The 13360-nt window shown below is 39.8% G+C and overlaps 1 protein-coding gene across 1 annotated transcript in view; it reads right to left on the bottom strand.

Moving 5' to 3' along the window:
- SLC9A4 (solute carrier family 9 member A4) overlaps positions 1-13360 on the bottom strand; it is an 83634-nt gene that overhangs the window by 36750 nt on the left and 33524 nt on the right. Inside the window, exons 3-4 of the mRNA XM_075852700.1 lie at positions 12263-12522; positions 6788-7005 (exon numbers count right to left, since the gene is read on the bottom strand). Of these exons, the coding sequence (XP_075708815.1) occupies positions 6788-7005; positions 12263-12522 (478 nt within the window). The remainder of the gene's footprint in view (positions 1-6787; positions 7006-12262; positions 12523-13360) is intronic.

The raw sequence follows: 13360 nt of genomic DNA, 5'->3' as shown, positions 1-13360 counted from the left end.
CATTGAAGTCAATGGAGAAATTCCGCCATGAGTCCGCCACTGCTCCGCAACAGACAGAGCATGCTGCGGACACCAAATTCCGCTCCGCAGCCTATGCTCCGCAGCGGAATTGTACGCATCGTGTAAACGAACACTGCTAAATTAAAGTGAAAGTCAATGGAGAAACGGCTCCGCTGCGGATTAACGCTGCGGAGTGTCCGCAGCGGAATTTAAGTGAAATTCCGCCATGTGTGAACGTGCCCTTATAGAGAGAGATGGCCGTGTATGTCCGCAGCTCTCTTTATTCGAATCTATGGGAGGTATTGGAACTGCAATGTTTCAGTTCTCCTGCAGTGACATGTAGGGATATTGAATACTGCTGGGTTCTCCTACAGATTACAGCTAAATGATAGGGGTTCCAGCAGGGAGACACCCTATGATTAGCTTATCATAAGGGAACCTTTTTACCACTCGCGGGAAAAAAAACGCTTCCGCCTCCCATTGAAATCAATGGAAGGTGTTTTGGGCCATTTTGTGGCACATTTTCTGACGCGGTGTCCGCGTAAAAAAACTTGTCAAAAAGGGCCTAAAAGTTGCTTCATTTGAGTAAAACAAGTATATACAAAGTTGTTTCTTCTCTGTTCAGACAAAATACCAAATTCAAGTTCTGCTTGTTTCCTGTTATCAGAGAGTAGTGCATTATGGGAGTTCAGATAAACAGCAGAACATTTACTGCTCTTCTCATAGGTTACGTAAACTGGGTGGAGCTAAACTACAGTCTGGATTAAACCCTTAAGGACACAGCCTGTTTTGGCCTTCAGGACACAGCCGATTTTTTCAAATCTGACATGTGTTACTTTATGTGGTAATAACTCCGGAACGCTTTTACCTATCCAAGCGATTCTGAGATTGTTTTCTCGTGACATATTGTACTTGATGTTAGTGGAAAAAAATTGTCGATAAATTCAGTATTTATTTGTGAAAAACACCAAACTTTTGAGAAAATGTGTGAAAATTTGCATTTTTCTTAATTTAAATGTATATGCTTGTAAGACAGATAGTAATACCACACAAAATAGTTACTAGTTAACATCCCCCATATGTCTACTTTATGTTTGCTTAGTTTTTTGAACGTCCTTTTATTTTTATAGGACGTTACAAGGCTTAGAACTTTAGCAGCAATTTCTCACATTTTCAAGAAAATTTCAAAAGGCCATTTTTACAGGGACCAGTTCAGTTCTGAAGTGGCTTTGAAGGCCTTATGTACTAGATAGACCCCATAAATCACCCCATTTTAAAAACTGCACCCCTCAAAGTATTCAAAACAACATTCAAAAAGTTTCTTAACCCTTTAGGCGTTTCACCGGAATTAAAGCAAAATAGACGTGAAATTTACAAATTTCATTTTTTTTTGCCAAAATTAATTTGTGATAAAAAAAAATTTGTACCACAGAAGGTTTTAGCCAAGAATTGCAACTCAAAATGTGTTACCCTGATTCTACAGTTTTTAGAAATATCCCACATGTGGCCCTAGTGTTCTCTTGGACTGAAACACGGACCTCAGAAGCAAAGGAGCACATAGAGGATTTTGGGGCCTCCTTTTTTTAGATTTTATTTTAGACACCATGTCAGGTTTGAAGAGGTCTTGTGGTGCCTAAACAGTGGAGACCCCCCAAAAGTGACCCCATTTTGGAAACTACACCCCTCAGGGAATTTATCGAGGGGTATAGTTAGCATTTTAACCCCACAGGTTTTTTGCTAAAATTATTGGAAATAGTCTGTAAAATTGAAAGTCCACCTTTTTTCTGAAAAAACGTAGACATTTTTAATTTTTACTAGAAATAAAGGAGAAAAAGAACCACAAAATTTGTAAAGCAACTTCTCCCGATTACGGGAATACCACATATGTGGTAATAAACCGCTGTTTGGACCCACGGCAGGGCTCAGAAGGGAAACAGCGCCATTTGGATTTTGGAGCACAAATTTTGCTGGAATGATTTTCGGTGCCATGTCGTGTTTGCAACGTCCTAGAGGTACCAAAACAGTGGAAACCCCCCAAAAGCGACCCTATTTTAGAAAGTACACCGCTCAAGGAATTTTCCTAGGGGTATAGTGAGCATTTTGACCCCTCAGGTTATTTGCAGAATTTAGTGGAATTCGGCCATGAATATGAAAATCGACTTTTTTTTTTTCTGAAAAAACGTAGACATTTTTAATTTTTACTAGGAATAAAGGAGAAAAAGAACCACAAAATTTGTAAAGCAACTTCACCCGATTACGGGAATACCACATATGTAGTAATAAACCGCTGTTTGGACCCACGGCAGGGCTCAGAAGGGAAACAGCGCCATTTGGATTTTGGAGCACAGATTTTGCTGGAATGATTTTCGGTGCCATGTCGCGTTTGCAACGTCCTGGAGGTACCAAAACAGTGGAAACCCCCCAAAAGCGACCCCATTTTAGAAAGTACACCCCTCAAGGAATTTTACTAGGGGTATAGTGAGCATTTTGACCCCTCAGGTTATTTGCAGAATTTAGTGGAATTCGGCCATGAATATGAAAATCAACTTTTTTTTCTGAAAAAACTTAGACATTTTACATTTTTACTAGGAATAAAGGAGAAAAAGAACCACAAAATTTGTAAAGAAACTTCTCCTGATTACGGGAATACCTCATATGTGGTAATAAACTGCTGTTTGGACCCACGGCATGGCTCAGAAGGGAAGTAGTGCCATTTGGCTTTTTGAGAACAGATTTTGCTGGAATGGTTTTCGGTGTCATGTCACGTTTACAGAGCCACTGAGGTGCCAGTACAGTGGAAACTCCAAAAAAGTTACACCATTTTGGAAACTACACCCTGAAAGTATTCATTTAGGGGTATAGTGATTATGTTGACCATGTCGTTTTTTTTAGCTAGAATTACGGGAGAGGATAAAACTGAAGGAGCGCCTTGTGGCTTTTTGGGCCTAGTTAGATGAATTCCAGGCACAATTTATTTGCAGACTTTCTGAAGTGACTGAGCAGAAAACACTGTCCTTCAGTATTCATCTAGGGGTATAATGAAGTATTTCGTTTTTCAGTATTCATCTAGGGGTATAATGAAGTATTTAGTTTTTCAGTATTCATCTAGGGGTATAATGAAGTATTTAGTTTTTCAGTATTCATCTAGGGGTATAATGAAGTATTTAGTTATTTTTTTAGGTTTAATTCCAAATCATAAATGGGCAATAATGTACTAGTATTCATCTAGGGGTATAATGAAGTATTTAGGGGTTTTTTTAGGTTAAATTCCAATTCATAAATGGGCAATAATGTACCGGAAATAGGGATGAAAGGCCAAAAATGGGTAAAAAAAAAGTAGAGAGTAAGTCATAAAATTAATAATTTAGGGAGGAATGGTAGGCGCGAAAACAGTCCTTGATACACAATCCTGGCTTATCAGGACAAGTCTCACACTGATAGGCCGTGTCTTTTCGCATTCCGTTTTTATAACAGACGCGACATTTTTTGTATGGTCTTCTCTTTTTCTCAGTGGGGGGCACTTCACTTGGGAAGTGCTGCCCTGATACAATTCTGCTGGCCTCGCTGCTATGGGATGTACTTGCAGCTTCTTCTGCTCGGTCTTTGAAAAGTAGTTGCTTTATAACTTTTTCCTGGTATTCAAGATACCGTGCTTGATTCCCTGACTTCCTATAAATAATAAAAGAATTGTACAGCGCTGTTTGTATGAGGTGCACTGCAGTCTTCTTGTACTATACGCGGGACTTCCTCATAGCGCTGTTTGGCTGTAGCATTTGATCTGCCAGGTCTACGCCACCCATGTGCTGGTTATATTCCTGTATACACACAGGCTTGAGGGCGGTGGCATTACGCCCTCTTACTGGAACAGGGGTGCTGCTGTCCCCATGAATGGACGTGATGATAAAAACATCTTTTTTATCCCTACATTTGGTCACCATCACAGTCCCATTAGTCAATGACCTGCTATCACCAGGTCTCAGTTTCTGGTCGACCAAATTTTTTGGGAGGCCCTTTTGATTCCTCCGTATTGTGCCACAGGCGACTGTATTTTTATCAAATAGGCAGTGGAACAATGGGACGCTAGTATAGAAATTATCTATATAAAGGTTATAACCTTTATCTAGCAGGGGGTACAAAAGGTCCCACACAATTTTGCCGCTTATATTGAGGACAGGGGGACACTCTGTTGGGCAGATTTTGGAGTCTTTTCCCTCGTAAATTCGAAATCTGTGAGTGTACCCACTTTCACTCTCACAGAGCTTATAAATTTTGATCCCGTATTTTGCCCTTTTACTTGGCAAGTATTGCCTAAATCGTAGCCTTCCTTTGAAGAGCACGAGTGACACATCTATGGCAATATTGTTATTAGGGGTGTATGCCTCTGAAAATTTTTCACTCAGAAGTGAAATGAGCGGCCTAATTTTAAATAATCTGTCCTGGATGGGGTCACCAGGCCGAGGGCACTGGCTGTTGTCCGTGTAATGGAGGAATCTCAATATTGACGCAAACCGAGTTCTCACCATTACAGCCTTGTACATTGGGGTAGCATACAGAACGTCGGTTGACCAGTAGGACCGTATGGTGGGTTTCTTAATAAGCCCCATATTAAGAAGGAGCCCCCAGAACTTTTTAATTTCTGCAGCACATGTTGGATGCCACTTCTGGCCTCTAGCGTAATATGACGCGGGGTGACTGGCCAGATACTGTTCGGCATAAATATTTGTTTGGGTGACCATTAGGTTCACCAATTCCTCCGTGAAGAAAATGTGAATTTTTTTTAATTCCGTGTACCCAGTGGTATCAATTTTTATTCCTGGGGCAGAAGTGAATTCAGGAATTTGGGGTGAAAAAATATTTGGGGGCACCCAATTGGAGTCACTTGAGTGACTGTCACTCTGCCTACTCCGCCTTTGTGGCTGTTCCTCACTATCGCTAGAGGATGACAAAATAAGGAAGTGTTCCTCATCCTCCCTGGCGGTTTCCGTGTCTGTGTCTGAACACAGCATGGCGTAGGCCTCCTCCACAGTGTAATTCTGTCTAGCCATAACTTTATACTTTTTTTTAAATTTTATGACAAATAAAAAAACGACGTCTGAAATGTCGTCAGAAACCTGGTGTATGCGTGTGTATATATGTAAACCTACCTAAACTACTACTAAAATGTTTTAGATTATTTAAAATTTAAACTTTTTATTTTATGCTAAAACAAAAAATCGCGCCTAAAACGTCAGCGCAGGAAGGGTTAACACTCTTTTTCGGACGTCTGCGTACGATATATATATAGCGTATATTTATTACCTATATATATATATATATACTATATAACGTATATATGTATGTATATAATATACACGTGTATATATATATATATATATATATATATATATCAAATAATCACCTATATATATCCTACACTACCTATCATTTTTGTAGATTTTTTTTTATATTATTTTTTAGATATTTTTTTTATTTTTTTAACAAACTAAGTAACTAGGCAAAAGGAGAGGGAAGGGGAGGTGGATTGGGGAGCTCTATGGGGTTAAAAAACGGGTTTGTGTGCTGTTTTACAATTGTGAGGGGACACACTAAATTCACTCTGGTCCGATCTCCTCAGAACTGTCACAACTGTGACAGAAATGAGGAGATCCGTCACAGAGGAAGGGCGGCAATTCACTTTTCTGCTGTGATTGGTCAGTCTGGAGTGACTGACCAATCACAGCGATCCACGGGGGGGGGGGGAGAGCCGTGATTGGTCCCACCGCCGATAGCTGTGACGCTCAGCTGTCTGTGACAGCTGAAGTCACTGTCCACAGTTTAACTGCAGGACGAGAATGCTCGTCCTAATGCGGCAACGACCCGCCGCTCAGAACGAGCATTCTCGTCCTGCGTCTTCAACCAGTTAAAGGCAACCCGCAGAATTTTGAACAAAGCAACACTAAATATGAATGGAGAAGACAACATTGAATAACGCAAAACTAGCACAAAAACACTGAGGGTATGTGCACACGATTAACAAAATACGTCTGAAAATATGGAGCTGTTTTCAAGGGAAAACAGCTCCTGATTTTCAGATGTTTTTTGAGCAACTCGCGTTTTTCGCTGCATTTTTTACGGCCATTTTTGGAGCTGTTTTCAATAGAGTCTATGAGAAAACGGCTCCAAAAACGTCCCAAGAAGTGTCCTGCACTTCTTTTGATGAGCCGTCATTTCACGCGCCGTATTTTGACAGCGACGCGTAAATTGACAGCTCGTCTGCACAGAACATCGTAAGACCCTTTGCAAGCAATGGGCAGATGTTTGCCGACGTATTGGAGCCGTCTTTTCAGGCGTAATTCGAGGCATAAAACGCATCCATTACGTCAGAAAAGAGGTCGTGTGCACATACCCTAAAACGAAATAGTTAGGGGGAATTCACAGGCGGCAGATTTGTTTCATACATTTATGCAATTGTCCAATTGATCTCAATACGGCTTTCAGAAACGCATGCACATGCTGCAGAAACAACCTCATTCAGATGTATGGAATGGATTTTTAAGTTGCAGAAATGACTGCAGCAAACCGGCTGCGTGTGAATATACCCTTACCTAAATTGAACCTGAACTTTTTGGAAAATTTTTTAAAATCTCTAGGCATCCTTGCTCATCGATGCATTGTAATGTACTTTCAAAATATTGACACCTGTTGCTAAGAAGCATCTGAAATCTCTATGAAAATAAGTTTTAATATACATATTAAAATATGACAAAAATAAATTAAAGTGTAAAAGACACAATATGAAATATCTTACTTAATGCTCGCCAAATGAGACAGAAGAGTAATGTGAAGCTGACAAAGGCCCAGTTCCATTCGTGGTTTTTTCCTACTGTGGAAACGCCCATGAAGATAAATATCAGAGTTTCGCTCACGCTGCTCAACATCTTCATGAAGTATTTAATGGTTATGCTTGAATTCTTTGAGATGTTTTCTTCAATATAGTTTTTCATGGTCATTGCACAGGCTGTCATACTGTTGGGCATAAAAAGCTAATAAATCCTTGTGTATCTATGAAAAATTCATGGAACCTATGTCTAAATATTGGCATATTGATTTTTAAATGTATACATTTTCTGAAATGTAGAGTCATACTGTGAATTATAGATCTATCAAATGTTACTATGGGAGTGTTGCATGTTCACAGATAGCACTGAGACGACACCAGGCCATATGGGTATGCCAAGGAAATGGTGAATAAGGACTAACTGTTAATGCACGCAAAATATGTTCCAATAGACAAAATATTGTTTCCACCTTAAAAAAAAATATTGGTATTGTTGTATTAATGAGGTTGCCAATGCCAATTGAACTTTGAGCTGAAAGGAGGAATATTAGAAAAATAAGTGAATTAATTTTATGTTTAAAAAAAAAAAAAAAAGGCAAATTACGGGGAAATATCACGTCTTATAACTGTAATGTGAACTGTTTACTACATCTAATTTTGAAAGATCTGACTCTCTGGTCACATGGTTCATGGTTGGTCATAACTACTACTCTACCATAGGATCCTCAGGTTAGCTTAGGTTCTGAACCAATGAGCACCAAAGGTTTAAAACTGATTTGTAGAACTCCGCTTCCTGTTAGAGACAGTTCTTATGGGATGATTCACAAATAACCTATTAGAATGTATTAGTTATATTACCTCTGTGCACAATGATAACAGCATAATTTAGGGTTTAACTAAATGTGGGCATGCACATGTTCTGTGTAGATTGACCGTAGACCGTAGACCTTCAGAATCATTACCTCTGTTAGGCCCAAGGCATGGCAGTCCGACACTGCCATGGTGGCACATTTTCTGTACCAACCCTCTCAGTAGTCAGCACTGTTCATGGGCAATAATGTTTATGCAGGTTATTTGGTTGGTAGAAATATAAAGAAAGTGTTTGATAAGGATATTTTGTGTCGAAGTGGCTAGGAACCAAGCAAATTTCCAAATATAATATAGTACTTTAAAGATGCCAAACACGGTATATATACAGTAGTAGCTTTCCAATGCCTCTTGCACATGGAGTATTCTGGCTCTGTACAAGTTCGAGTTGTATGGAGCCATATTACGGTGCACGTAGAAGTCTATGGGCCCAAAATGTACCAATTTCATATGGAGGCAAAGGTTGGTTGTTTCTCAGATCCATATGGAATCTGAGAAAAAGAAATCGTACTACAGTTGTGTTCACCGTTAACTTTTCTTGAATTGCATTAAATTATACAATTTGTCATGATTCCAATTCAATATAATCTTGCGTCAGCCAATAAAATACCGTAAATATTTTCATATGGGAGTTGGATAGGCGATGGATGGCTAGGAGATTGCATCCATCAATATAAGTACAACAATACCAAATTGATATAGTTTTTTTTTTTATTATTTACTACCTTTACAAAGAAAAAAAATTGTTACAAAAAATTAGCTTCGTGTAGACATATTCTGCGAGCCCAAACTTTTTTATTTATCCGGGGGCGAGCTATAGTTTTCATTGCCATAATTTTTGGGTGTATAAATAACTTATTGGTCACTTTTTATTCAATTTTTTTGTGATAGCTAAGGTGACCAAAAAACAGTAATTCTGACGGTCGTTTTTTATGGTGTTCACTCTGCGGGTTAAATAACATAATATTAGAATAGTTTGGACGGTTACAGACTCAGCAATGCAAATGATGTTTATTTTTCTTATTTTTTACATTACTTTAGTGGAAAATGGAAAAAGTTTTTTTTTTTCTACTTTTAATATTTTTTTGTATATTACAAAAACATTTTTCAACTATTTTTTACATTCCCCCAGGAGACTGCAACATGCGATCATTTGATTGCTAGTAAAATACACAGCAATACTTATTTATTTATTGCAGTACATTGTGATTTTTACCCGCTTCTATTAACCCCTTCCCGCCGCAGCCATTTTTCAGATTTTTATTTTCGTTTTTCCCTCCCCACCTTCCAAAAGCCATAACTTTTTTATATTTCCGTCGATATAGTCCTATGAGGGCTTGATTTTTGCTGGACGAGTTGTAGTTTTTTCGTAGCACCATTTATTGCGCCATATAATGTACTAGGAAATGGGGAAAAAAGTATGTGTGGGGTAGAAAATGAAAAAAACAGCGATTCCTCCATTGTTTTTTTGCGCTTCGTTTTTACAGAATTCACTGTGCAATTAAAACAACATGTTAACTTTATTCTGTGGGTCAATACAATTACGGTGATACCAAATATATATAGTTTTTTCTATATTTTACAACTTTTACAAGTAAAAACTAAGTGTAAAAAATAAAATTTCTTTTTTGTCGCTAAATTCTGAGAGCCATAACTTTTTATTTTTCCGTCGATTAAGTGATATGAGGGCTTATTTTTTGCAGGATAAGCTGTAGTTTTTAATAATACCATTTTGGGGTACATGCGATGTTTTGATCACTTTTTATTTAATTTTTTGTGGCAGATGAGGTAACCAAAAAATAGTGATTCTGGCTTACGGATGCGGCGATACCAATTACCGTATTTTTCGGACTATAAGACGCACCTGACCATAAGACACACCCAGGTGTTAGACAACAGAAAATAGTAAAAAAATGATTTGTTAAAAAATTATTTATTCTGTTTCACCACATTCTGAGAGCTAAAAATGTTTTTATATTTTTTTCATCAATTGAGTGGTGTGAGGGCTTATTTTTTGCAGGACGAGCTGTAGTTTTATTGGCACCATTTTTTGGTACATACGATTTTTTTGATCACTTTTTTATTTATTTCATATTTTAAGCTATAAGGTGACCAAAACCCTATTTTGATGTTTTACATTTTTAAACTCACTATGTGAGTTAAATAATGGTATATTGTAATAGATCGGACTTTTACGGACGCAGCTGTTTCCGTAACTACTGTTCAGTTCTATAGGAGTTACGTAAACAGCGTAGCTCAGCGAGTAACTTAACATGTAATCAAGTGGCCGGGAGAGCACAGAAAGCTTGAAGGGGGTTTAGGGGGCCCGTTCTAGAGATTGGTGTGGGTCCCAGAGGTGGTACCTGCATCTATCTGACATTTATGACATATCCTGCGGATATGTCATAAATGTCCTTCATAGAAAAACCCCTATAAATGCCGCGGTCGCTATTGACCACGGCATTTAACTAGTTAGAGGGTTTGCCATAAAACACATTTATCCCCTATCCACAGGATAGTGGCTACAAGTTGGATCTCCGGGGGTCCGACCGTTTGACCCTCAGCAATAAGGAGAACTGGGGACCGAAAGTCACCCAAAGCTCTACATGAGAAGCCTGGACTTCCGGGTTCTGTGTCCAGCTTATTTGTTCTGCAGCTCCAAAGAGATCAATAGAGTGCCGCTTGCGCATGCGCAGAAGAATCCCATTGATCTCTATGAAGCTGCCGGACACAGAACGCGGAAGTCACAGCTTCTCATGCAGCGCTCTTTGTAACTTTCGGTCCCCGCTCTCCTTATCGATCACACATGTATCCCCTATCCTGTGGAAAGGGGATACATGTGTTTTATCGCACAAACCTTTAAACTGCCAGGAAAAGCGAAATTGCTGTTCCTGGTCGTTAGAGCAGTGTGTCAGAAGCGGACACCTGCAGTGTATGGAGCGGGCTCAGCGTGTGAGCCCGCTCCATACATCACCCCCCTCCAGCTCCATGATGTGCTCGCACGTCATTGGTTGGGAAGGGGTTGAGTAATGAAGCGGTCAGGGGGCCCGACAATGCCGGGTCCCTTGACTGCGGACTATAAGACGCAGGGACTTTTTAGCAAGATTTATTCTTGCTAAAAACTGCGTCTTATAGTCCGAAAAATACAGTATGTTTATTTATTTATTTTGTTACTGTGCTCTAGGGGGGAAATGGGAAAAGGGGGGTTTTTGAACTTTTTATATTTTTATTTTTTTTTACATAAAAAACAACTTTATTTTACAAACTTGGCTATGACTTAAATGTACTTCAAATGTTGGTAAGGAGTTAAACGATATTTGTTGAAAGGCGGTATCTTGAAAAGTCCTGTATTTTTAATTATATTGACTTTTATATATTTTTTCTTGAATTTTTAAATTTTTTGTATTATAATTCATTTCTATATTTAATTTATACATTTTGCAGCACTGTACAGAAGATGTACTCTGTACCCAGTAGAGCTCAAACTCTAAATTCCCTGTGAGTTTTTAAAGGATTTATCTGGGCAGTAAAAAAAATGATCTCCAAATCCCTTTCACACATATAACCCCTTTAGGCCGGGTTCCCATGGGTCGGATACACTGCGTAAAAATTGCGTAGCGTATCCGACATGGAACCCGCAGCACCTTCCATCCGAAAAATCGCACCACATTGTGGTGTGGTTTTGCAAACAGAATTTACGCATACTTACCTCCTCCGTCTTCTCTGCGCGTAGTCCAGACTCCTATGATGACATTGCAGGCCATGTGACGCTGCAGCCTGTGATTGGCTGCAGCGGTCACATGGGATGAAACGTCATCCCATGTGACCGCTGCAGCCAATCACACGCTGCAGCGTCACATGGCCTGCAACGTTAACGTAGGAGGCCGGACTACGCACAGAGAAGATGGAGGGGGTAAGTATGAGCGCTTTATTCCGCAACGGAAATTCTGTTCGGAAAAAACTGGACCACAATGTGGTGCCATTTTTCGGACGGAAGGTGCTGCGGGTTCCAGGTTGGATATGTTTTTACGCAGCATATCCGACCCGTGGGAACCCGGTCTAAAGGGGTTATATGGGGAATTTAAATAAATGGAGAAATCCCGCAACGGAAAATCAACTAAAACGCAGCATAAATTGATATGCTGCGGAATTCAATTCTGCACCGCAGGTCAATTTATTAACATTTTCGATACGATTATTTTCATTGCTGCGGATTTCCGCACAGAATTCCGTTGCGGAAATGCCGCAGTATTTTCGCTACATGGGAAACCGGCCTTAATGTGTGGGAGGAAACCTGAGTACCTGGAAGATATAAACTCCATGCAGATTTGAATCCAGAACCCCACTAAGTATTAACCACTAAACCAACGTGCTGTACATTTTTTATGGATTTAGCACCATGAAAACTGAAAACTTCACCTGACAATATATGTAAAACCATGTCAAAATTGTGTCTGTAGCTTAATTTAGAGAAGCACATGTATAAGTCATAACCTTGGAATACAAAGGATGTTATGGAGGGCTTCATATTACATATACGGTATATGCTATGTAACAACATCACACTATGATACTCACGACAGAATTCCAGAGAGGTAGAATGCTTCGGCAGATAGGTAGGACAAGTAGCTGAACATGAAAACAAGAAGAGGCTCAATAGAAGTGATGTTCTTGGTGAATCGAGTGATGAAAGCTGATAGGAATCCAAAGAGGATCCCAAAACACACTCCTCCAATGCCAACCATAAAAAAACGCCCAATACCAGCAAAAACGTCCACCGTTTCAATTTGTTCATAAGTATGCATTTGTGTAAATGAAATGAAAATGTTATAAAGAACCTGGAGGAAAAAGATAAGAGTACAAATTGGTAGTCTCTATATTGGAAGACCTTGAATTACAGAATACAAGGGTTTTATAGACATTTATTTGTACAGTATAAAGGTTTTAATGGTTTCTGACATACAGTAGGGTTCCAAACAGAACATTGCGGTTGAATGGCTATGATTTTAGATTATAGGATTTGGTATCATTGTGAACTGACCTTGAGGGAAGATTCAGACGAACGTTGAGTTTTTGCGCGCGCAAAAAAACGCTGCGTTTTGAGTGCGCAAAAACCACTTGACAGCTGCGTGTGTCATCCGTGTATGATGCGCGGCTGCGTGATTTTTGCGCAGCCGCCATCATAGAGATGAGGCTAGTCGACGCCCGTCACTGTCCAAGGTGCTGAAAGAGCTAACTGATCGGCAGTAACTCTTTCAGCACCCTCGACAGTGAATGCCGAACACAATATCGAGAAACCTGTTAAAAAAAAAGAAAAAGTTCGTACTTACCGAGAACTTCCCTCCCGGCCGTTGCCTTGGTGACGCGTCCTTGGTGACGCGCCTCTCTTGACATCGGGCCCCACCTCCCTGGATGAAGCGGCAGTCCATGTGACCGCTGCAGCCTGTGCTTGGCCTGTGATTGGCTGGAGCTGTCACTTGGACTGAATTGTCATCCCGGGAGGTCAGACTGGAGGAAGAAGCCGGGAGTTATCGGTAAGTCAGAACTTCGGTTTTTTTTTTACAGGTTCATGTTTATTGGGATCGGAAGTCACTGTCCATGGTGCTGAAACAGTTTAACTCTTTCAGCACCCTGGACAGTGACTATCTCCTGACGTCGCGTACCGGAAATTTTATT

The sequence above is a fragment of the Rhinoderma darwinii genome, chromosome 2 (assembly GCF_050947455.1).
Source record: "Rhinoderma darwinii isolate aRhiDar2 chromosome 2, aRhiDar2.hap1, whole genome shotgun sequence".
Classification (NCBI taxonomy): domain Eukaryota; kingdom Metazoa; phylum Chordata; class Amphibia; order Anura; family Rhinodermatidae; genus Rhinoderma; species Rhinoderma darwinii.
The sequence above is the reverse complement of the archived record's forward strand: the minus strand, read 5'-3'. Positions and strand labels throughout refer to the sequence as shown.